This window comes from Mus musculus, chromosome 11, assembly GCF_000001635.26.
Source record: "Mus musculus strain C57BL/6J chromosome 11, GRCm38.p6 C57BL/6J".
Taxonomy (NCBI): domain Eukaryota; kingdom Metazoa; phylum Chordata; class Mammalia; order Rodentia; family Muridae; genus Mus; species Mus musculus.
This window is the reverse complement of record NC_000077.6, coordinates 61195017-61219968: the sequence shown is the minus strand read 5'-3', so window position 1 is coordinate 61219968 and position 24952 is coordinate 61195017. Positions and strand designations below refer to the sequence as shown.

General features: G+C 48.5%; 1 protein-coding gene, 1 long non-coding RNA gene and 1 pseudogene across 8 annotated transcripts; 1 reads left to right on the top strand and 2 right to left on the bottom strand.

Moving 5' to 3' along the window:
• Nucleotides 1–1550: 1550 nt before the first annotated feature.
• Nucleotides 1551–11459, bottom strand: Aldh3a1 (aldehyde dehydrogenase family 3, subfamily A1). 7 transcript variants are annotated; one of them, XM_006532024.3, is made up of 12 exons: nucleotides 11359–11459; nucleotides 11056–11153; nucleotides 7576–7742; nucleotides 6287–6518; nucleotides 5699–5784; nucleotides 5211–5419; nucleotides 4362–4479; nucleotides 3549–3690; nucleotides 2722–2888; nucleotides 2207–2306; nucleotides 1848–1978; nucleotides 1551–1758 (listed from the first exon to the last, which is right to left on the bottom strand). In XM_006532024.3, the coding sequence occupies exons 3-12, from the start codon at nucleotides 7735–7737 to the stop codon at nucleotides 1741–1743; spliced, it is 1365 nt and encodes a 454-aa protein (XP_006532087.1). In that variant the 5' UTR covers nucleotides 7738–7742; nucleotides 11056–11153; nucleotides 11359–11459; the 3' UTR covers nucleotides 1551–1740. The 7 variants fall into 7 exon arrangements, with proteins under 7 accessions (XP_006532087.1, XP_006532090.1, XP_006532086.1 ...); XM_006532027.3 differs by having other exon boundaries at nucleotides 1551–1755; nucleotides 11359–11458; XM_006532023.1 differs by lacking the exon at nucleotides 11056–11153 and adding an exon at nucleotides 11188–11220 and having other exon boundaries at nucleotides 11359–11377.
• Rps13-ps5 (ribosomal protein S13, pseudogene 5) lies at nucleotides 13768–14289 on the top strand (annotated as a pseudogene).
• Nucleotides 15880–24270, bottom strand: Gm42080. Its single transcript, XR_879911.2, has 3 exons — nucleotides 24163–24270; nucleotides 19721–19801; nucleotides 15880–17411 (listed from the first exon to the last, which is right to left on the bottom strand). It is a non-coding gene; the product is annotated as a predicted gene, 42080 (long non-coding RNA).
• Between the last annotated feature and the right edge of the window lie 682 nt (nucleotides 24271–24952).

The window sequence follows — 24952 nt, the reverse complement described above, 5'->3', positions numbered from 1 at the left end:
TACAGTTAGACTAGGCATTCAGAAAGTATGCTGTAGTATTTCCCAATAATTTTTCACACTTTCAATATTGCGTATATTTTATTCACTTACTCACCACCAAAACAAACAAAAACAAACAAACAAAAACCCATAACAAAATTAGAACTAGAAACAAAGTTAGCTCTCCATCTTCTTTCCTGATTCTTGCCCATCGCCAACATCCAGTTCTCTTCCTTCCCTAGCACTTAGCCTGGCTTCTTCTCCTCTTTCCTTCATGTTGCAATGTCACCATCGGGTACATTTGTTTACATGCACACATATGCTACTTGTGGAATTCATTTTTCTGTGACCGTATGACCTAGATTAATATTAAATATTCTAAGTCCATCCCTTTTCATGAAAATATTTTAGCTTCATTTTTCTTTAGAGCTGAGTAAGGAAGACATTTGGAGAAGTATGTAGATATTCTCTCAAAAAGGGCAAAGGCCCTGTAGATGCTTGTCTCCCACGTAAATGTCCATCCAAAGGTTGTGGGAAGCTAAGGAAGGCTTGGGTGCCTGTGTAAAGAATGGCTAAATCCTGGGTGAATGTGTATTGTTGACCTGCCCACATCAGCCTCCCAGGGCCTCAGACCCATGGATTGAAGACCAGCCTCTCTCTAGGAGTCTTTGGAGCTCCTACAGCAGACTCAAACTGCTGTGACATCTAGTCTGTAGACTGAACAACTACTGGGTTCTGGACCTTTCTGTCAGGAGACAGACATTGTTGGACTAGTGTACCATAGCCTATAAGCCACTCTAATAAGTCATGTGTACATACTTCCTAACACGGCCATGCTAATTACATCTTCTTGCTCTGCCATTCATTGCTATTTGTCTTTTATTAGTATGTTCTGATTGGTGGAGTGGGTTACAATGAGAACAGTTGCCTAGGCTGCTTTCCAGGGACAAGTGTATGCTTTTCTTGAAACCATACACTTGGGTCTGATGAGTCTGAAAACTACACTTTGGGTTATGCTGGCCTTACCATGCAGTGAGCATGCATCATAAGATGAGGTATGAAACTTGACCACACAAGCATAGACCTTCAATCATCTCTCAATCGCTCCTTGGAGAGGTGCATTTGAGTGGTAGAGCTCTGCCCCGAGCTCAGCCAATCTCATAACCTCATCCTCTTGTAAAACTCTTAGTGATTGGAGGACGGGGTAGTGGGTGGGACAAGCCTGGCTCTATAACAGTGGGTGTTGTTGGTACTGACTACTGTGCTGTCTCACAGAGAGACTCCTTCCCTAGGTGTCACCTTTGATTTGAGAAGAGTAGACTGCCACCTGTTCCAGAGCCACTGTCATCAAGGTTCAGCCTCCTCCATTTCTTCTCACTCAAGACACCAGGAATGGAGCTGACATCCCAAATGTGACATGGGGAAGATAAATGTCATCCCAAACCATGGCCTCCCATCTCACAGCCCATGAGCCCATGTGGGGGGAGGGAGTTTGTAGGTAGGCTTGTCAAGGTGACCAAACTTGGAAGGACTCGGAGTCGAGGTGTAAAAAGAAGCATTGCATGCACGACTTTTCTTTAGAGGCTTTTTTATTGGTCTCTGTGCTCAGCAAACAGCAGAACAAGAGGGGGGAGGTGAGAGCCTTCGGGTAGTTGAGCATGCATGGGGCAGCAGGTGGGAGAGAAGCCAGGATGAGGCTCCGTGAGCAATTCTTCAAGGACAGGACAGCCAGCAAAACAAGTGTCAGGTGAAGTAGCCCTCTCAATGCCGGGGCATCTGCTAGGACAGGGAGAGAACATGAGACCCAAGGCCTCACCCCTAGTCCTGCACAGTCCACATTTCCCAATCCCCAGGGCCTTGTCTCTCACCTTGGCTGGGCTTGGGGGATACCTGGCCTTGTTAGCTTCTTCATTCCGCAGAGACCTCACCAGGCAAGAGCGGCGGTGGGAAAAGGTCTCGAAGCTTTTCTTGCCATGGTAGGCCCCCATGCCGCTGTTCCCTAAATGAAAGGATCCCAGCCAATCGTGTACTCTCAGTCCTCATGAATCCCTTTTTCTGAGCCTTCTGGGGTTAGCTAAAGCTTAGAGTGTCCCCTAGGGCAGCTCTGTCAGGCACAAGAGTGTCCAGAGAGAGTCTCACTCCAGTCATGCTATTAAATGGTTGTGTGACCCCAAGCTTGGGACCCCTGTGAAAGGCCAGAGTACCAGGTGACTAGCACCAGACTTACCCACACCCCCAAAGGGCAAAGTGGGCACAGTGATGTGAACAATGACGTCATTGGCTGTCACTCCACCGCTTGATGTCTCTGCGATCATTTTCTTGATCACCTGTGTAAAGACCCAGGCAGCCATGTTGCCATTCTGGCATTCTTCCCACCCATTCTGACCATGTCTTGGAGTCTCAAGAACTGGGACCAGTGGAGACTGAGCCCCAACCACCAACTCAGCCATCCTTAGCCCCTGCCATGTCTCCAGCCCTCTGCAAATGTCTCATGACCCTTGGCACTGTATGGGGAAATAGCAATGGCCATTTCATCCACAGGTGTAAAAAGATGGGACTGTTCTACTCTTCCAGATAAGGCCAAAGAAGTGCAGACAGGTTAAGTGATTGGTGCAAGGTCACACACCTAATGAATGAGGAAGTTAAAAATCTGAACCCAGGCCTGTGGATCCTGGGGCCCCCTTGCATGTAAGTGCTGTGCCTGATGAGCCAGGAATCTGGGAAGGGGACTCCTAGGCCTACCTTGTCATTGTTGGAGAACACATAGAGTGCCAGGGGCTTCTCGCGCTGGTTGATAAATTTAATGGCCTCATCCAAGCTTCGAACACACACAATGGGCATCACCGGCCCAAAGATCTCCTCCTGCATCACCGGGGACTGGGGGTCCACATCCACTAGGATGGTGGGAGCTGAGGCAGGAAGTGAGCCAGAGTCTGTTTGTGCTGACCCACCCCAGATCCCCAACACACATACATATACACACAGCCAGTGCCAACATCTAGCTCCTGCCTCTATCCTTTTGCAAACAAAGCTTTCTCATACCCACTTTACCCCAACTCCCGCAGCTTAGACTACATCCTGGCAGATCATGGGGATATCTACAGATTAACCTGCATGGGGGAACAGGCTCTAAACACTGAAGGGGTAGTTATTATATCTACCAGCCCCATGTATTCATCCCATAATTCTCCTGTCTCCTTGTTAACTGGGGACCAGAAGAACTCCAACTGATGTTGCCCCCAGCCAGGGTCCTGGGAGTTCCTCCCGGCCTGGTCTGCCTTGAACTCTTGTGGCCTCTGCTGGCTCCATTTCCTGTTCCCTTTCACAGATTGGAGGTGGAGATGAAGCCCTTGTCTCTGACTTGTGGAAGACAGGGAGGTTTCTAGGTCTGTCGAGAGGCATTCCTTAAGAGCCGTGCTCAGTGTTTGCCTTCTGAGGGCCCCAGAGCTTTCTGCAGGCCTACTTGGTAAAGCCTACTTGCTCAGTGCCTGTGCCCACTTCCTGTAAACTTGCTGTAGACCCTGGCAGTCCAGGCAAGCAGGCAGCACTCTTAATGGCAGAACACACACCTATGTATCGTGAAGGCTGATCCCAGGTGCCTCCATGGGCTACTTTCTTGCTGTCAATCAGATTTATGACCCGCTGGAAGTGCCGGTCGTTGATGATCCTCCCATAGTCATGGGACTGCTTAGCATCTTCCCCATAGAAATCCTGAGAAGAGATGAGGACTCAAGGAAGGCCTGGCCCCATCATGGCCTTGACTTCCTATTCCCTAGGCAATGACACCCTCTGGGTGGAGGGAATCTGAGAAGAGCTTCCCTCACTCCCTACACCCATTATGCTCTGTACCCTTCCCAATTGTCTGCAGTGTGTGCGCATATTTCTTTTGTGAGCAGAAGAAAAACACTGTTAGCTTACAGGCAATTCTGCTGGGCTCCTCCCAGGTACCTAGCAACAGCTTTAGTCATCATCTACTGCTACTACCCAGCTGCTGCCAGGTACTGGAGGCGTGGACTGCTTGACACCCTAGCTCTCCTCCATCTTTGTCTCTCTCTCTCTCTCTCTCTCTCTCTCTGTTCCTGGGTGTTCCTAGTCAGTCTCTCCCCCTTTCTGTCCTCTGCCCTCATGGCTCTGCTGCCATCTGTCTGCCTCTACCTCTTCTCTGGGCCCTCCCTTGCCCCCCAATAAACCCTCTTTATATCAGATCCGTTGCATGGAGTAATTTCTCAGGGGGACACCTTGGCACAGGTTCACCAGGTACCCTGTCACCACATTGTATTTCATAAACAGCTACTATTTTTCAGAGTCCTGGAGGTTGGCTGAAGCTAAATGCAGCCCACATGCCTTACAGCTTCCTACCCCCACCCTCGGGCCATACTCACTTTCAGTGACTTTTTGAGCTTCTCCACAATTTCATTCTGAATGGAGGGGTCACAGAGGATGTAGTCTGGGGCCACACAGGTCTGGCCACTGTTCATAAACTTTCCCCAAGCAATACGCCTGTGAAAATACAGTCTGTAAATCATGGGAGTCCCCTTGAGAACATCCACATGTTCGGGGGCAAGGCGGCTGAAGGCTGAGTGCTAGAGGACGGCCCATGGTCTGGGGGCTGCCACAGCAAATCTTCCTAAGCAACAACTCACTGACAGACACACTGAGCTGGTCGACCCCACCTGGCACCACAGGGCTTTCTGCAACCAGTGTGTCGTGGAAAATGACATGAGGAAATTCTAAGGACATCTAGGGCAAATACTCTATGACTCTGGTTACATTCTCAGAGTCTTGCACAGCCAGGTGACACCTCTACTTGTGCCCCTCCATATATTTGTAGTACAGAGATGACCAGAGGCCTCGCTAGTCCAGATGTGAGTCCCATCCTAGACTCTGAGCGAAGTGGCTTTCCTGAGATCTCCTGCAGAGGGGCAATGGGCTTGGTAAAGGGCTCTAAGCCCTGAGTGTCCCACATTAGCCTTTCATGTAGCTTCTACTTAGATCACTACCCCTAGGAATGCCAGAGAGTCATTGCTCTCTCTGGAGGCCCCCTCTAGGAAGACGTCTATGAATGGTGCCCCCCCCAACCCTACCATCCCAACGCTATAGGCTCCCTAAGGGCAGGGACCATCTTTAGTACTCGGTACAGCCATAAAACTTGATACCATCATGGTAGTAGCAAGGTAGAAAGGTCGACAGGCCCCAAGCCTCTGCAGCCGGCCAAGCCCAAGTCTCCTTACCGGCAAGCCACATCTAGATCACAGTCCTTGTCTACGTAACAAGGGCTCTTTCCTCCAAGCTCCAAGGTGACAGGGGTCAGATGCTTGGCGGCAGCCGCCATGACGATCTTTCCTACAGCCGTGCTCCCTGTGTACATGATGTGGTCAAACTTCTCTTTGAGCAGCTCCGTGGTTTCAGGGACACCCCCTTTGATCACTGGGTACAGATCCTTCCAGCAAAGAGACCGAGGAGGCTCAGCAAAGACCCTGCCTCTCCCAACTCCACACATAGAATGGCCAATGGGAGACTGGCTGCCCCTCAGCTCTTACATGGGCACCCTAGCAGGTAAGTCACTCTCCTAGCTCAAAGGTTCCATCTAACCTGTTGTTAGAAGCTGGACTCCTCCCATTTGCAATAATAATCCACTGTCTCCCTGGATTTAAAGACCTGACCCCCCCCACACACACACACAGTCATCCCTGAGCTGGGGGCGGGGGGGGGGGCTTACCTTGTCCATATACTGAGGGATAAGTGTTGAAAGCAGGTCTGCCATGTGATCACTCACTTCCGAGGGCTTGAGGACCACAGCATTTCCTGCAGAATACAAAGTCAGAAGACTCCTCAGGAGACCTCCTCAAAGACTCTTCCCACCCAGTGACCAGGCCCAGAAATTCCACGGTATCATCTGTACCTTTGGAAGGCAGTGGAAGGTTGGGTGGGAGGCTAGACATGGGTGCATGCTGTGAGTACATGCAGGCACACGCTGAGAAGCACGGGTACACATATAGGAACACAAGGCTGAAGCACACACAGGTACACACATGAACAGCTGCTGCAGGTACATGCACTGGCATGTGCTGTCAGAGCGGCACCGCCTGCCCCTCAGCAAGGCTGGGAGGCTGGGAGAGAAGAAAGAACACACACAGAGATGCCCAGGCTGGATGAGAGAGTGGCTCTGGCCTCTCCTGACGCATAGTGGAGAGTCCTCACCCTTCACCTCTCCCCATAAGTATGGAGAAGCCAGCCTGGAGACCCGGCTAGACGGTTTGGCCATCACAACCCCTGTAACAGTCCCTCCAGAATGGAGCCCCCGTACCTGCAGCGATGGCACCCACCATGGGCTGAATGGTGAGGTTGAATGGGTAGTTCCAAGCACCTATGACAAGGACCACGCCCAGGGGCTCCGAGTGGATGTAGAGGTCATCTTCCTGGGTCTGACGAGTCTTTGCCACAGGCTCGTCCTCAGCCCAATCGGAGAGCCCCTTAATCGTGAAATCGATTTCGTCCAGCACGTGAGCCACCTCCTCGTAGTAGGAGGTCCATTCATTCTAGAGAGAAGCCCCATGTGAACTTGAGGACCAAAGAATCAAAGCTCTGCTTGCCTTGGTGAGCTGGCTGTTTAACATAACTATAGCAGGGAGGTGGGATATAGAGAAGGCACAGGCAGGACCCAGAACGGTAAGGAAGAAATTGCATTGTTGGAAGCTTACAGACCACACTGAGACCCGAATCCAAGAAAGCTTGGGAGACCACCGTGCTGAGTAGACACAGGTGTAACCCCCACCCGGGAAGATGTGACCAAGCGTGGCAGGCAAAAATCCAGAACTATGGCAGAGGGAGGCAGGAACTGGGGCTGCTGGGGAACCCAGATCCTCCTGGGATGGGAAGGGGACAAGAAAGAGGGAGCGCCAATGGGGTATGCATCTCTTTGCTGGACTTCGGGAAGTCTAAAGAGTGAATTTTTCTCTTTCTTGCCCAAAGTGGGGGAAGCACAGACAGTAGTTTGGTGAGTGAGTCTTGACAGGGCAGAGGGTGGGCGGCGCCACAAGGAGGGTGGAAGCAGTCTCAGGTGAGTCCCCACAGCAAAGTGAAAGGCTTGTGGATCTGGAGGATGCTGGGTTTTCTCAGAGCCACGGAAAGAGCATCCTCAGGGAACAGGAGGAAAGAGGAAGCCACATGGAGCTGCCTCGTTCAGGAGCACGATCTTGGTGGTCCTGGTATGCAAGTCAGGTAGACCAGGGAAGACGGAGGCAGGAGGGCGGGAGTGGGGCTGGCTGGGTCTGTTGAAATGGGGTCAGTGAAGAAGCCAAGGCCATAGAGAAAAAGCGACAGGCGGAAGGAAGGAGACTGTTCAACGGTGGTGGAAGGAGAAGGTGACCCTGAAAGCGTTGCTAATCCTTTCCTAGCCTCACTCTCCCTTCTATAACACTGCACTACACATGTAGTGTTTGAGGAGCAGAGTAGTCCTCGGTGAATTGGGTGGCCGGCAACTGATGCCCTACGCGCAGGGTGCGACTGTCCCCGTACCTGTTGTATCCCTGCTAGTCCCTTCTTGTAGCCTCCCACTCACCACTCAGCCCCACTCTCTCCCCACACCCAACGCACCTTGCGCAGGTTAGAGGCCAGCGCCTTGGAGATGCCTTTCAAGTTCTCGTTGATCATGCGCTGCAACGCCTCCAGCTGCTCAACCCGGAACTGCAGCGGTCGAGTCTTGCCTGAGTTAAAGGCATCACGGGCCCGGTTCACGATGCTACTGATATTGCTCATGGTAACTGGGGATAGAGAACACTTTGCATCAGAGGAAGGAGGATGGCCACGTCCTCGGCTCTGGGCTGTGCTTCCGCACCAGCGCCCTGGCAGTGACTCCACCACTATGCTAATTTTATTTGGATAAAGACTTCTCCTAGAGACTGGAAAATGCATTCCCACCGGAAAGTCCCCTTTTCTGACTTAGCTGGCTAGGCCTTTCTTATGTCTTTAGACATCTGAAGACAGGTGACACTATTCTGCAGTGAACCACACTCATTTTAAGCAGAATCTGCCAGGAGGAAGGGGGCAGGGAGGGGGGCTTCTTGGCAACTCTCCAGTCCCACCTACTTACAAAATGGGACAGGTTCCTTGCCGGTAAACCTTCCAGGAGCCGTGCAACCAACTTTTTGGATTAAGTTGTTGGATGCATACAGACCATGATTTCACTCTCAACCTAATTAAAGAAAAACTAGCATCAAAATTCCCACACACCCTTCCTGGCTACACCGTTGTGCTCAAACGTGCTGGTTGCCTGGCAAAGCTGAAGTGAGCTTCTTAGCTTTTAGATTAATGTGTCCACCCCAGTGGAACACAGGCCAGTGCCAACAAAAGTCTTTCAGACTCTCAGGTTCTTGTGCAAAATTGCAGAGGTGGTTGCTGCTTCCAGTACAGTAAATGAGGATGGCAAGTTGGGGTGGCTGTCGCAGGGGGACAACTTGACCATACCCAGCAAAGTCCTCTTGAAAGTGTTTATAGGGCATGGTGGGATGGCTCACCACGCTCATTCACTGCTCATCCAAACCACTCAGGTCTGAGTCCCAGTCCCTTACTTGTAACGGCAGCTCCAGGGGATCCGATGCCTCTGTAGGCACTTACACTCCCATACAGACAATTACACAATCACACACAGGCACACACCCATACACGCAACTAAAAATAATCAAAATAGATCTTTATGCTGAAAAAAACATATAATTAAATGTTTTAAAGGGTAAGTCTGTGTAGAAGTAGCAAAGGTCTGTGCAGGAATTTCTAGTACCTGCAGCATCCTGGGCACCACAAACAAGAAGGTGCTTACTGTTTGCATGTGACACCCACATTGGGAACAGTCTAAGAGCCCCGGAGCCCTGGACAGTCTAAAGGAACCCTGTGGCATCCGTGTGATTGGTTATTTAGAAGTAAGGCAGAAAACTACCAAGCACATTCACAAAGGCTCTGCCTGCCCTACATGTGTTACCTAAACATTGGGTGTAGTGTGTGTGCATGAGTGAAAGAAAAGTGGGGGTAGCCTTGGTGTGAGGGCAGGGGGCGACTGGGGAGAAAAATAATTGGTGACTTTTCTCTCTTCCTCCATCTCTCTGTTTCTCTCTTCCTCCATTTCTCCTTCCCTCCCTCTCTGTCCCTCCATCCCTCACACCTCTCTCTTCCTCCACCCCTCCTTCCCTCCCTCTCTTTCTTCCCCTCTTTCTCTCTCTTCCTCCATTCCTTCTTCCCTCCCTCTCTTTCTTCTCTCTCTCTCTCCCTTCTCCCCTCCCTCCCTCCCCCCTCTCTTGCTCCCTCTCCCTCTCTTCCTCCATTCCTCCTTCCCTCCCTCTCTCTTCCTCCCTCTCCCGGAACCTGTACATCATAAACGTGCTTCTACAGCCACACTACACCCCAGCTGCAGTGACCTTGCTTTTCATTTTTCATGACTTTTGACATCTTGCAATGCGCTTATTTTCCTGAATGTCTATTGCATCTTTGTGCAGAGAAACCTGGCCATGATGCAGAATGAAACAAGAGAGGATGCATTTCAAAGCACTTCCTCTCTCTTCCCAAGAAGCCGTTTCTACTACACAGAGAACCATAGTCACGGGTACCAAACCCTCACCCTCCTTCCAGAGATGGTTGGTCCAGCACCATATGATATTTAACACTGCAATGTGGAGGAAGCTCTTGCAATTGCACACAAAAATACAAGTGCTCCCCAAGCCTCACCCCCATATAAATCTACATAAATATAGTGTTTGACGATGTCAGACATGAGTGCCTGATTTTGCATGCAGATTCTTTCCACCACCACCCTCACCTATTCATGTTGACCCTTAGACTTCCTACCCTGGGAAGAGGCATCCAGGGTTCAAATCTGGACATGCCACGCCCCTTTCCTTGTGATCCACCAGGAGACCGGACAGTGCCTTCACTGGGCCAGTTTGTCCTGCCAGCCGGTGGGCCAGGTCCTTCCTGATAGCCAGAGCTTCAAGCAGAGCCACACAGCCTCAGCCACTAAACACAAAGGTAGGGTCCTCGGAGGAGAAGGGCCTCGTGTGAATGCAGCTGGACAGGGCTGGGCTTGCCCCTCCATGTCGTCTCTCAAAACTAAGTGGGCTTTAAGGAACTAGGTCCCTGGGCCCCCTCTGTGAGGCAGTTAACCACGGTGCTGTCTGCGGAGTTACTGACCGTTGGGTGGAGCCACATTTGATGCTGCACCTGGCACCTGAATGGGACACAAGCCGGCTTTCCTCTCTCAGAACCAGCCAGCCTTAAAGGTTATACCCGCCTTCCAGACCCGTTCACACTCAGCGCCTTCTCCCCACTCCCTTCAGTTTCAGAAAACCGCCATAGTGGAGCTGGTGAGATGGTTCAGTGGGTGAAGTCCTTGCTTGGAAAGCATGAGAACCCAAGTTTGGGTGCCAAGATGCCAAATAAAGCTAGATGTGGGTGCACATTTCTGAAATCTCACAACTCCTGCTATAAGATGGGGGCCAGAGACAGGAGACTCCCTGGAACCTCACAGGCCAACTGTCTTGGTGTACCTGGATAGCAGTCAATAATAAAGAATAGACCCTGCCTTGAACAAAGTAGAAGGCAGGGACTGACAACCAAGGCTGTCTACTGACCTGCACACATGTCATGGCACATATACCTGTATGGTGCACGCACACACACACAGAAACACACACACACAGACACACACATGAGGGAAGGTGGAGAAAGAGGAGCAGAAAAGAGAGAGATTGATTTTTAAATGCACCCTAATAGTGGTCACGAAAAAAGGTCAGTTATGCGTCTGTTCCACGGGTGAGAAGAGTAGGACTGATGGCATTAAGCATGCTGCCTTTGCCCTCACAGGTGACAAGCACTGAAATCAGGCTGCTCCCAAGTTGCACACACTCAGCTACTCAGCCCTGCCGCCTTTCTAGGGGCTGAGAGGCTTGGCAGGGCACAGGTCTCTCACCCAAAGGACACCTCTGTTCCTGTGTCTTTGAGGGTCTCTGGGACTCTCTTGGTCCAATGTCGGAAGGTGACAGACCTCTGGTGCTTGGCATTCAGTGCACCCAGTCAGGAAATGCTGACCTGTCAGAGTCTGGACTAGTTGCCCTCAGAGTGGACGCAAGTCTCAGCCTTTCAAAGTCCTCGCTCCAAGCAGGCTATATGTACTTGTCTGCTCCCATCTAGAGACGAAGTAAGAGAGATGGGGTAGGTTACCTTCTACACAGTCCTCTCCAGCAGCTGGAACTCCTGGAATAAGCAAGAGCCAAGAGAGAACACATTTAAGGACCCTTCTCCCCGCCCACTTGGACCTCAGAGTCCTTCCCCAGGAAGTTCGCGTGACGAAGATAAAACAATATTCAAATGTGGGTGCAGCATAATCCAGACCTCTGCTTCACACGGGTTTTGAAGATTGTGTCTTGGGCTGTCTGTTTTGTTCTGTTCTGAAATGCAAGATGGGCCTGTGAAAGTTTGTGTGGGCTCTTAGCCAGCCCTCAAAAGAAGCCTGTGTTTGCCCTGGGCGTGGGGGCCACTGAGTAATCCAGCCTGGCATGGAGTTCATGCTTTTCCTGCTTTTGCCAGATGCTGGTCCCTGCGTCCCCTGTTATGTAAGGTCTACAGCGTGTAAGCCGCAGTCACGCAGTTGTGGGCACAGCACCCAAGAAAGGCAGAAAAATCACATCCCACTCTGTCACCGCCGTATGCACAAGGGTCCCACTGAGGCACAGACACAACCTACTGGTTGGAGATGTCTAAAGGCATCCCCAGTAGTAAGTGGATCTGTTCCCTCAAAGATTAGTGGAAAACATGGCCAGGCCCCACCAGAACTGCCAGGAATTTCCTCTCTGTATCACCCAGGGAGGACAGAACCTGGAAGTCCCTTTCTGTATGTTTAGCCAGTGTTCTCTGAGCCCCTGGCCTGTGCCACACTGTGGTGTATAGGGTGACATGAGTCACCACCATCGGCACAGCCCACAACTGCTCTGTCACGGGGCTCCTCGACCTCTTTCTACCAGGCCCCTTTGCCCTCTCACCCACCCACTGTTTTTGCATTTCAGTTCTCTGAAAGGACAAGTTCCCACCAAGCCTGTGTTCTTGCTCTCCCCGAAATCTGCACACGCCATGGCTCTGCTCCAACATCATATCACATAGCAACACTTTGTCCTGTCAGTCTTTTCCTCCAGAGCAGCTATGCCCTCTGGCACCCTGTGTCTACAGTTATCGGTAATAAGATTATAATGGAGTTGGAAATTTCTCTTGTCCGTTGGTTTTGTGCCATAGCAGCGGCTGCAGCAAGGCACAACACACACATTCCAGTAACCAACACCTGGGGCTAACTACTGACTTAGTGCCTTTTGCATTTGCTCTTTACCTTATCATAAAGGGTCCCCCTCTGATCATCACAAGGAAAGGAGAGGAGAAAGGAAAACAGCGTGCCACATGAGGCCAGCAGCTGCCCATGCATACCGTGGTTACCACATAATTTCCTCTTCTTGACCTAATTTTGTGCTACTTTGTTCATGGTGGCCCTGGAGCAGTGGCTGAGCTGTGTAGTAAGTCTACACCAGCCCTGTCTGTTTAAGTGTGTTTTATGATATCCGCACAGAGGCAAAATTGCCTGCTGAAAACATACCCTTGTAGTTAATTAACACAGCAGTTTTGTGCTGGCTGCTACTTGCCTCTCTTTCTGGCCCTCCCTCACCAAACAGAACTGGATCTGCTATGGGCTGGAAATCTGAGAAGTGAACACTTAGTAAACATTTGCTAAATGGTGAAATAAAGAAAACACAAATTTCAAAACACCGTGAAAAGTAGTAATGATGGGGGTGTGCATTAGTGATGGGGGTGTGCATTAGTGATTGGTGGAGGTCTGCATTAGTGATGGGGTGTGCATTAGTGATGGGCGTGTGTATTTGTGATGATGAGGGTGTGCATAGGGACACCCCAAGGCAGAGACAGGTCTTCAGACAAGGAACAGCCGGTTAAGGAAAGATACAGGAAGCAGAAGAGTGTGACTGCTAATGGTTGTCACCCATACAATTGATGTGTCTGTGGCCTGCAGGAGGTAAGGAGTCCCATGGACTGGGTTAGGCCATGGCCTGGGGAGCAGCAAGCAGCTGGTCAGATGGACACATCTAGTAATTGTTTGGTTTTGCTTCTGTCGTGATCAATGACAATGGTATCTTGCTACTGCTTAATGTAGGTCAAGTAGCCTCGGAACCATTTAAATTGTTGAAGAACAAAGTCTCCAGGGTTGTTTCCTCTTCTTTTTTCGGTTAAAAAAAAATGCCTTAGGGATGAATGTGGTGAACAGTAGAGTGCTTGCCCAGTACGGAGCATTATAGAAAAGGAATGTTCCAGTTCTGGAATAGCTTGACTGTAACAGAAACTTGCAGATGCCTGCTGTCCAATGTTAATGTTTGTTTTGCAAGCCCCGATAATCCATTCACAATACCTGCTTCCAGTTTTCCCTGCCCTGGCTGCTAGGCCACCACCAGTCTGCTCATCCTGGCCACTTACACTCCCATGATACCTCCTTAAACACATTAGATGGATTTTTGTTGGTGAAAGGCTGTCTCTCTTCCCACTTGACATTTATTACTGCCCTTTGTTGCTTCATGGGAGAAAATGCAATCTTTGAGTCCCTGAAGGTTTGACCTTGGCAACAGCAATCCCTGGGCCACAGCCCTTGACCTGACTTAAGATGTTTTTGGCTTATGTTGGTTTGTTAGCCTTCTGTCCATGAAGGACCATCTGCATATGTTAGCATCAGCCATGAGTTAGAAAAGTCCCTGACTCTTTGCTGCCAGACCTCCGCCATCATGGGTCACATGCACGCTCCCGGGAAGGGCCTGTCCCAGTCAGCGCTGCCCTACCGCCATAGCGTCCCCACGTGGCTGAAGTTGACGTCTGATGATGTGAAGGAACAGATTTACAAATTGGCCAAGAAAGGCCTGACTCCCTCCCAGATAGGTGTAATCCTGAGGGACTCACACGGGGTGGCCCAGGTCCGTTTTGTGACTGGAAATAAAATCTTGAGAATCCTCAAGTCCAAAGGCCTTGCCCCTGACCTCCCCGAGGATCTCTACCATTTGATTAAGAAAGCTGTTGCTGTCCGAAAGCACCTTGAGAGGAACAGAAAGGATAAGGATGCTAAATTCTGCCTGATTCCGATAGAGACCAGAATTCACCGATTGGCTTGATACTTTAAGACTAAGCGGGTGCTCCCACCCAATTGGAAATATGAGTCATCCACAGCATCTGCTCTAGTGGCATAAATGCTGTTGTGTGCACAAGCAATAAAATCACTTTGAGTAAAAAAAAAAAAAAAAGAAAAGAAAAGTCCCTGAAATCAGAATAAGCAAGCAAGACCCATGGTGAGAACCTCACACACCCCACAGACACTTGAAGCTTCAAGTCAGACAGGAAAAAACTTCTCCAGTGGAATCAGAGAGGCAGAGAGTGTATATGAACACTGAGACCACTCCTAACTCTAGCCACCCACCTACAGTAGGATAAGCACAGGCCTGGCAGGCACACAGGTAAGTGGAAACTCAGCTACTGCTTGTTTGAGGGTCGACCGCAAGGACAGCAGGAACTGCCAGCCCAGGCAAGTCACTGCAGAAGCCAGAGTTGGCAGGGCCCCATGCCACCTTGGCATGGCTGCTCTCCCAGCTTACTAGGTACAGGAGCCATGATTATCAAGATTGGTGGGATGCAGCGGCTCCGAGGCTGGGCCTGCTATTATGGTTTGAGTGTGAAATGTCCCCAACAGGCTTGTGCGTTTGAATATTTGGTCTCCATCATGATGTTTGGGGAAATGGAGGAAGTTTTAGGCCTTGGGATCTATCTGGTAGATGAAAGCCACAAGGGATGAATCTTTGAAGGTTGTATCCACTTCCAGTCCTGCCTAGCTCTCTTCTTCCAGGTCTAGCTGCAGTGTGACTGTGCCACCTTCCCGAACAACAGACTATGTCACTTCTGCCACCATGCCCTCTCCTCAAGGATGAGGCAAAATTCCTCTGTAACTGTGACTCAAAATGCATCCCTTTTCCTTCAGATTTCTTATAAATGTTGGCACAGCAACACAACTCTAGCCACACAAACATACCCTGGCTGTCCCTCCACAGGCAAACAAGGTGAGAGGCTCTAGTGCCAAGGACTCAGCAGGCATCCTTGTCAGAATGGAAAAGGCACTGGGGAAAGTGCTGATGTGAAGGTGGACAGATGGGAGTCCCTTGCATAATTCTTGGAGAATGTAAAGTGGTACAGCCAGCCCCTTTGGGAAACAGTGTGGCTGTTCCTCTGAGTGCAGCATAGATGGCTATCATATGACCCACCCGGCCCATGACTGAGTATGCACACAAAAGAAAACAGAACATGTGTCTACAGATAGCCTACATGGGAGAGTTCACAGCACGGTTACTCCTGAAGCTCAAAGTGGGTGCCACCCAAATGCCCAAGAGTCATGGGTGGACAAACAGCATGGGGCACACCCCTGCAGTGAACCCAGCCTCAAAAAGGAATGAAGAATGGACACAGGACCCAGCAAAAATGAACCTTAAAATATAGCATCAAGTGAAAGGGAGCCAGATGCACAAATATGCATGCCTAGTAGTTCCCTTACAGGAAATGCTCAGAGAAAGCAAATTCTCACAGACACAAAAGACACAAAAAGTGGTTGACAGAGCCTGGAGAGGCAGAGAAGCTAACGAGCATGTGTCTAAATGTATTTCATGGTGCAATCATTTTCTTAAAACACCAGAAAGAACAGTAGGATGGGTAGATTGTGGTATTATTATAAGAACTGAAAAAATTAATTACCTACTATAAACAAGTGAATTATGTTGTGTCTTAGTCAGTGTTCTCTTGCTGTGAAGAAACATCATGACCACAGCAACTCTTTAAAATAAAATTATTTATTATAAGTAAGTACACTGTAGCTGTCTTCAGACACCCCAGAAGAAGGCATCAGATCTCATTACAGATGGTTGTAAGCCACCATGTGGTTGCTGGGATTTGAACTCAGGACCTTCAGAAGAGCAGTCGGTGCTCCTATCTGCTAAGTCAGCAACTCTTATAACAGGATGTATTTAACTGGAGCTTGCTTACAGTGTTAGAGCTTTAGTTCATTGTCGTCATGGAGGGAAGCATGGTGGCATGCAGGCAGACATGGTGCTGGAGAAGTAGCTCACTTCTGCATTTGGATCTGCAGGCAGCAGGAAGAGACAAGGCCATTGGTCCTGGGCTTTTGGAACCTCAAAGTCCACCCGGACCCCTGACCACTGACCTCCCCCCCACCCCACCCGCCATGACACATTTCCTCCAACAAAGCCACACCCTACTTCAACAAGGCCACCCCTCCTAATCTTTCTCAAGTAGTGCCACTCTCAGATGGCTAATATATGGGGAGCATTCCTACTCAAACCACCACGGTGTGTGAACTATATTCCTATAGTTTTAATATTTTTCTTTTAAGTTTTTATTTACTTATTTTTCTTTTGCGGTGCTAGGGATGGGAACTAAGGCTTTGCCCAACTGTCTCCCTTTTCCAAACCAGTTTATGGTTTGTGGGGCTGCTCTGCACAGCTGTCCTTAAGTGAGGGCTGCAGGCACCAGCCAGTGAGGAGGGTGCAGGCAGAGAGACTGTGTAGGGGCTTGACAGCACGACCCCACCCTGGGTGTCCCTGTCAACATGAGCAGTGAGGTTGTAGTGTTTGTGTATGTGTATCCTTGATGATGTCTGTCCATAGGGATGAGGGCACTTTTCTCGGGGGTCTCCCCCACCCCAAGGCTCTCTGAGGCCCCTTCCAGCCAGCTAGAGGTCTTTTCCAGATGAGGCATCAGTGGTGGAACTTGCTAATCTGATGGGACAGAAAACACAATGGAAGGTTAGAGATGGCTAAGCTAGCCTTCTGGGCTGGGTGTAGCAAAATGCAAGTCACTGTGAGTTAGGCACCTGCTGCCTGGCAGCAGGAATTCATGCCCAGCCCGGGCAGAGCCTGCCTGAGTCACAGCCTTGGGCAGACCCAGCTGCAGGGCTCCCATAGGGGTCACAGCTGGCATGCCATAAAGTCAGACTAGGGCATACTTGAGTGGGCTGTAGTGGTCTTTCTGAGTTTAGGAAGGCTCCCTTCAGATCATAACCAACACAGCGAGTATCTTATCACCTGTAAAGCAACCTGCTCACCACAGAAGGAGGCATGAAGTTTGATTTCTTCCTGAGAACTACACAGATGAGATTTCGCAGACACACACGTGTGATGTATGTTTCAACTTGAGCCTTGCTTTCACACTTACTTGGCTCAGCATCTCGTTAATGCTCACCTGTTTTCCCCCAGTGCTTGTATAATACACAGAACACGAAAGCTCATGTGTGACCCTGGGCAGTTGTAAGGAGTCTGGCAAGAATGTCTTGTCACAATGGTCTGGGGATGCCTCTGAGGACAGAATGAATGCATGCCTTAGGAAAGTGTTCCCCTGGTATCCACATGCCCTTGAAGAAGCCATTCCGAGCCCACCCCTTCATCTTTTCCCTTTCATTTCTGGCCCGGCCGTGATCTGAGCAGCTGCTTTTGCCACGTGTTCTCTGGCGCATTCTGTGCAGCCACTGGCCCAAAGCAAAAGGACCAGTCTACTAAGGACTGAAATCTCAGGGGCCAGGAGCCAAAGGAAATGTGTCCTCTTTACAAGTCGATTCACCTCCTGCTACTGGTGGGAGTAACAGAGGCCTGACTTACACAGCAGTAACACAATGGCTAAGCTGATACCAGGAGAAAACAGCAAAGGCCCCCCCATACACACTCTCCTGTACTCCCCACTCTGGAGTGCGGAGACGATCATTCATCGAGTGCAAGTGCACTGTGTCTAGGGATGTCAGTATTAACAAGCTGTAAGGCGTTGTGTCTCCAGTTCACAAAGGCAAAGGCTCTACAAAAGGCCTTGAGCTTTTATTCTCACATAGAAGTTTCCTGGGAGTGTATTATTTTTAATTCTTTTAAAAATTAGGGTGTTGCCAGATGCCTTCCCTCCAAGGCTGCCCTGCAAGTCTGTTGCTTTGACAGTGGGCTGGTGGGGTGTGCTGCCCTGAGTGATGGTATGAGTAGTACTGTCCCACACTTGCTGTCTGTTTGTATCGGTCAGCAGCAGTCCTGCACCCACTTACTCTCCTGTGTGACCAGCTTGTGGTGTCTGTCTGCTTTGAAATATTTTTATATATAGCTAAGCACAACTTTTTGTTCCAGTTTGGGTTAGAAGGGTCCTCCCTGCTCCTAAATTGATCCTTTAATTTTTCTAGTTGTCCTGAAAGATTTTGGCCTCTCCACTGTCTGTCTTGAACTCATCAAGAATTTATCTCATGGACTGGAGAGATGACTCAGCAGTTAAGAGCACTGACTGCTCTTCCGAAGATCCTGAGTTCAAATCCCAGCAACTACATGGTGGCTCACAACCATCCATAATGAGATTTGACGCCCTCTTCTGTTGCTGTCTGAAGACAGCTACCGTGTACTTAATAATAAATAAATCTGTAGGCCGAAGCGAGCTGGGCTGACCTGAGCAAGCAGAGGTCCTGAATTCAAATACCCACCAAAACCACATGATGACTCGCAACCATCAGTACAGCTACAGTGTACTCATACACATAAAACAAATAAATAAATAAACCTTTAAAGAATTTAGCTCACATAGGAAGTGAGTGGATTTCTTTCTGGTAGTCAGAGAGTTGTAATCATGGCGTGTCATAACACCACTCCTCCTGCTGTGTCTTTGCAGGGACTGTTCTGACCACACCAACTTATTCTATCTTCACAACCACGAATGAGCTATGAACATTAGACCCAGGGGGGCCGGCACAGGATGGCTGTAATTGGCCAAGGCCACACACCGAGGGAATTCCATCTCAATGTCCCCCTGAAAGAGCTTCTGCTGAACTTGTTCCCTCCAAGTCTTCAAGCCGGGTGCCAGAGTCTCGAGTCTATTTCCCCTAAACTTCTCTTGCTACCTCCTGGATCTGTATTTACAGCTTATGTCTCAGCCTTCCTGTACGTGTTAGCCTAGTCCTTCTGCCTCCACCCTGGATGCTGTTTGGCATCATGCACAAGGTGGCTGCTGTTCTTCTTATCAACGCGGATGCAAGGGAAGACTGTCTTTCTCACTCATTAGTTTGTGTTTTGATCCTTTTGTGTTCCTTTCTCCTCTCCTTTGGAACTTAAACTATATCAGTCTTTTAGTTTTTTGCTTTTCCTTCTTATTCCAATTGAAAAGGTATCTAACTCTAATTTTTCCACCAAATACAGTTTTGCTATGTCCCAGAATGAAGAGTTTTTGCTTTGTTTTCCCAATGTTTTCCAAGTTTTTAACATTTGTGTGTATATGCAGGAGGGAGATTTGCAGGGCCCATACACGTGCCGTGCACAGGATGGGTATGGGTGTCAAGGGACAGTTTATGGGAGCTGGGAGTTGAGGCAGTGTATTGGTTAAAAAAAACTGTAATTTTAAAAAAGTATAGAGGTTGTTTATCTCTAGCTCAAGCCAAGTGGACTCCTTCACTGGTCATGTACAAGTGTTTTGTGGGCGATCTTTGGATATCAGGGGCCCAAAACTCTATTTTCTGGTCATGTTCACTCGCAATGTCCTGTGCCTTCTCTCATCATGCCATCTCAACTCTCCTCACACTGTGGCCTTTTACTATGTTTGCAAAGCAAGGGTAACTGCATGCTGTATTAGCAACACGTGTTCATTGTCTTACCTCCTCAGTGCATTCCCAGGCAGTCCTCTGTCAGAAGTCTTGGGCAATCCGCCAAGCACAGGAGTGCATAAAGGAACCAACCTATGGGAGAGAAAATTCCAAGCTGCCCCAGGCAGAGAACAAAGGTGTGGAGCTTTTATGGCCCAGACTGCATGCCACCATGTATAGAGGTGGTGTCTGGTTATATCTACTTATTTGTTCCTGTTCTCATCATGCCTTCTTAAGTCTCCCCCTCAGACTGTGATTTTTACCATGTTAGCAAGGCAAAGGTCACTGCACACTGTATTAGTGACAGTTTTATGAATGTGTTCATACCTTACCACCTGGAATGTACTCCTTATCATCAGGACAGCCCCTAACTGGGCCAGGAAATGGGAAGATTGCTTTCTTGCCCCTGGGTTTGGCTTTACTGATGTGTTTCCCTTGGCAGTGGCTTGCTTCTTGGCATCTCCACCACCCACAGCATATCTGAAGGCTGAGCTGGCTCACTGTCCTCCTGTCTGTACGTATGTTGTCTTCATCTCACAGTCTTAAGGAAGTCCACATTTCAGTTTAATCTCCTAGCATGTATGCAAACCTCAAGAGATTGAGGGCGAGCTAGGATGTCTCAGATGTTGACCAGGGTCAGTGTGGGAGGCTCTTCCATGTATGTTTGCTGTCGTTTTAAATTGAATTATTTTATTTTATATTTAACTTAGACCAGCATATCATTCTTCAGTGTCAGGGTCCTGAGAGAATGGGCAAGGATCAGAAGATAAGAGATAGGTGTAAGTTTGGGATCAGGAGGCTTGTACAACCTATTACTTGTGCCAAGCCTGTTCATTAAGGTACAGCATCCCAGGAAAGAAATAACAGAATCAGCAGAGACTATAATACAATGGGACTAAATCGGCAGAGGCTCAGGCAATGGCAAAGTTAGGATATCTCAGGAGCATTACAGACTAAACGCACAGTGGCCTTGAGACTAAAACTCCAGTCTCTTCAGCGGGGAACCACATACCCAAGAGTTGAAACTTTGACTCCTTTGAGGCCCTGAACCCCAGCCCTAGACTCACCTTGCCAAGTCTGCCCCTGGGCATGGACACAGAACTAGGGTCTTTTTGTCCTTTGATCAGGGCCTCTGAGAGAGCCTTGGATTGGTCTGGCTCTCAATATATGTTCTTTGATTGCATCATGTGTATGGTATGCCTATGTTATGCCCCAGGTCCACGGGAAACACAGCTGAGCCCAAGAATTGCAAAGTCTGCTGCAACTTGCAAGAGTCTTTTATTTACAAGGTCGAACTCAGTTTGTCCACCTAGCACTCACTGCGTGTGACCCTGAGTCCAGGGAACATTGGGTTTATATACCGTATAGGAATAGTGTGAGTATTTACAGAAAAGGGGAGTAGAGGGTAGAATAGTACTGAAGCAGGGGTGGGGTGGGGGGTGGGTGTCTGTTCAAGGACCTTCACACAGATTCATTCCTGGACAACTGTTAAACCTGAGACACATGGGATAAAGACCAGAGCCATAATTTTTGAGCCAAGTTTGAAGCAAGCTTTAATTAAATACTAGATGGGATGGTGAACTCTGGCCAGGACCATTCCAGGGTTCCCAGCAAATGGTGATGAATCTCATTTTGCAAAGGCTTAAAAAGGCACACCCATAAGGACACCGTATTTCCCAAAAGGTCCAATCAGGGGCAAGCATACTTCCTGATGTATTTCCTGCCCATGGACCTTGGGCCTACATATGGGCAAGCACACCAGGAGCTGTTGAGTTAAATAAACTCGTTTAGGGGATTGAAAATATGTGGATTGTTTTCTCCCATAAACAATGCCTCCAGCATTTCATGAAGTATCTGTCCCTGGGCTTACAGGTTAGAGGTGTTATTGTTTCATGGATCTCTGAGGCACAATAATTAAAATGTAAAACATAACTTTGGCTCTCACACAACCACCAGTGGCCCTGCCTGGCTATGGTACATACTTATGAATTGAAAAGGGGAAAGAGCTATGGGTTTTGGTCTGGTCTCATTTGTAAATGGTGTCCTGGCTGTTTGGTTTTATGATTTGGAAAGTTGGTGGCAAACTTTCTCACAGTCAAGACTTTAGTTTCTTTTGTGCTTTTGGTGCCAATTTGTGAAGAAATCTTGAAAAGAAGCCAAAGGGAATTCACAGAGGTATGGCCAGATTAGAGGTTCCACTGTGTAGGACTGCAGCTGTAATCAAAGGCAGAATCTGTGTGTGTGTGTGTGTGTGTGTGTGTGTGTGTGTGTGTCTGTGTGTGTGTGTGTGTGCACCTAAGAGAACCTTTCAGGGAATCTGACAGAGTCCTGAAGAGCCCCAACAATCAGGCCAAGTAATGTTGCTCTCAGCCTTGGTCAAAGAAGCCTCTGCTAGCAGGGGCAGCAGTCAGCAGTTCAACTCAGGACTGGCAGAAGTGCCATGACTGGGTGACTGTTGGATGCTCCCCTCCACGGCTCAGTAGACATCAGGGAAATGGGTGGAAAGAATGTAAGAGGCAGAAGATAGGAAGAGAGCTGTGGAATGCTGCCTTCTAGACATGTCATGCTCGTAAACTTGCAGCAGCGGCCTCCTGCACACATTCTGGACCATCAACGTTCAACAACATAATGTAAGGATACACATATGGCCCCACCTGAACCCCAGATGAGCTTCGGGCAGCTGATGGTTGCTGGAGTGGAAGTGGTGTGGTGGGGATGGTATTCTTTAGTGGTGTTGCCTCTGGTAAGTTGCCCTTGCTCAAGTAAATAATCCCCAAGCTCCTGCAGTCAACGTTAATTAAATATAGTCTCTCTCTCATACACACACACACACACACACACACACACACACACACACACACACACACACACACACAAGCATGAAAAAAAAGAAGAGGATATTTTTGTAAGATGAGAAAATGGGGGCAATTTGACCAAAGGACTACATATGTGTGTGTTAACATATGTGTATGGAAATGTTCAAAGGATAATAAGTTTTTAAAGTCTTGGGGAAACCAGGTACACTCAGAAGGCTTGTCATTTGCTAAGTAATTGTTTGATTATGTGACAAGAAAGTTTGCTTTGCTGGCAGAACACTCGCTTTGTTTGCGTTTCCGAATGGCCTGGTTTGCATTCATGACTTCAGGTTTTTGACGTAATCTTTATCTCCCTGTTTAATTCCTGAGATCCCTTTGGACTCTCTTGATATGAAGGAGAGACCATTAATAAGAGACCAGAAAATGGGCCAGCCTCCCTCTGGGAAATCTTCACAAGCAGGCCCAGGGATCCCTGATCATAGCCACAAGCAGGCCCAGGAATCCCTGATCATAGCCTGACTCCACAGAGTTACAGAGTTTCCCAGACCTAGGGAAAGAGAGACTTGTCTGAGTACAAGAGGCACACAGAACGCCAAACACACCGACCACTTCACACCGACTCTTCTGAGGACAAGAGGCACACAGAACACCAAACACACCGACCACTTCACGCCGACTAAGGGAAAGAGTCACCGGGAGTGCACTAACAGTTCTAAACACGTGTATACTGGGCATGGCTATACTCACTTTCATATAGCAGCTATTAAAACAGATTAACCCCAATGTAGTTAGAGTTGCTGACTTCAGCATCACACTCGTCGCAATAAATAGGTCATCACAACAACAACAACAACAAGAAACAGAAAAGTGTTGGAGTTAAATGGCATCAGAGGTTAAAAGGACCTAACTGTCATCTATAGAACATTCCATCCAAAAATACAGGGCTCCCATTCTTTTCAATGAGCCCACTGAGTGCAATGGAATCAAGCCAGAAATATGCAGCAGGAGAAAAGCTGCAGAATGTGCACTGGCCTGTGGACATCAAACCAGAAACTATTAAATGATGAATGGCTTATCCAAAAATTAAAGTTATACATATTTCTAGAATTGAATGAAAACAAAAACACAGCACATTCAAACTTGAGGATTAAAATAATAATAATAACCCTGCAGTCTTATAAGGAAGTTCATACTTACAAAAGCCTATATTTTAAAAACTCAGAGAGAGCTAAAAGAAATAATGTAATGTGCATATGAGTCACATAAATGATGGAAAGACTTTTTAACAAAAATCTACTATCTCTTCATGAGATAAGCCCTTACTAGGGCTTACATAACACACAGCAACACAGCCAGCCTTACAGTAACTGGGAGGAAATTACAAGTGCTTAGACAACAATCAGGAGCGAGACAAGGGTGTCTCTTTTCTCCACCCTTATTCAAGACAATGCTTGAACAGTCTTAGCTAAAGCTTTAAGAGAAACAAACACCAGGGATACAAATGTGAAAGGAGGGCATCTGAGAATCCTTATCCGTAATCCAGAGAGTTGGTGCAATCTCTATCAAGGTACCAATGGCATTATTTACAGAAACTGAAAAAAAAAAAATCCTAAAATCCATGTATAAGCCACAAATTACCTTGGATCGCCTAAGCCGTCCTGAGCTGGAGCAGTGCTGGACAACTGGCTCTGGCGGTGCAGAGAAAGGGGAAGCTGGTGAACTGACCAGCTCAGCTACCACCCAGGCCCAGAGCCAGGGCTCTGAGTTGGCCCATCCCAGAATCTATATCATCTACAAACGGTTGGGACACATGAAAGGGCCAGTCTCGATGATTCAGAGCTGCAGGATCTTCACAACATGGGGCGACAACAGGATAACTGGGAGGTGTCCAGGTGAGGATCCGATATTGATGGTGTCACAGAAGCCAGGGACCTCGAACCAGGCCAATGACTCATTGCAGTGAACATTTGCAAGTGAAGATGTGTGGACAGAGTGGGACACACTATGACACACTGCAGCTTGCATGGGGAGATCTTTTCTATTCTTTGGGGTTGTTTAGGTGTTATTGGGGGGGAGGTTGCAAGAGTGAAGGGCAGATATGAGGGAACTGGGAGCTGAGTGGGACTGGGGTGCATGATGGGAACCTCACAAAGAATCAATAAAAGGTTTTTTTTTTATTAAAGATTTATTTATTTATTAGATGTAAGTACACTGTAGCTGTCTTCAGACACCTCAGAAGAGGGCACCAGATCTCGTTACGGATAGTTGTGAGCCACCATGTGGTTGCTGGAGTTTGAACTCAGGACCTTCAGAAGAGCAGTGAATGCTCTTAACCACTGAGCCATCTCTCCAGCTTCCTCAATAAAAGTTTTTAAAAAAAGGAATGAAAGAAGAAAAGAAAGTTGGCCAATAATTGCATCACAGTAAA

Coding starts and splice junctions, on each gene's coding strand:
- Aldh3a1 (XM_006532024.3), bottom strand. CDS start 7,737: ATGAGCAATATCAGTAGCATCGTGAACCGGGCCCGTGATGCCTTTAAC. Junction 2,889..3,548: donor TCAGCCTTCACGATACATAG/GTGTGTGTTCTG, acceptor TTCCTGCCTCAG/CTCCCACCATCCTAGTGGAT. Junction 2,307..2,721: donor TGTTCTCCAACAATGACAAG/GTAGGCCTAGGA, acceptor GTCTTTACACAG/GTGATCAAGAAAATGATCGC.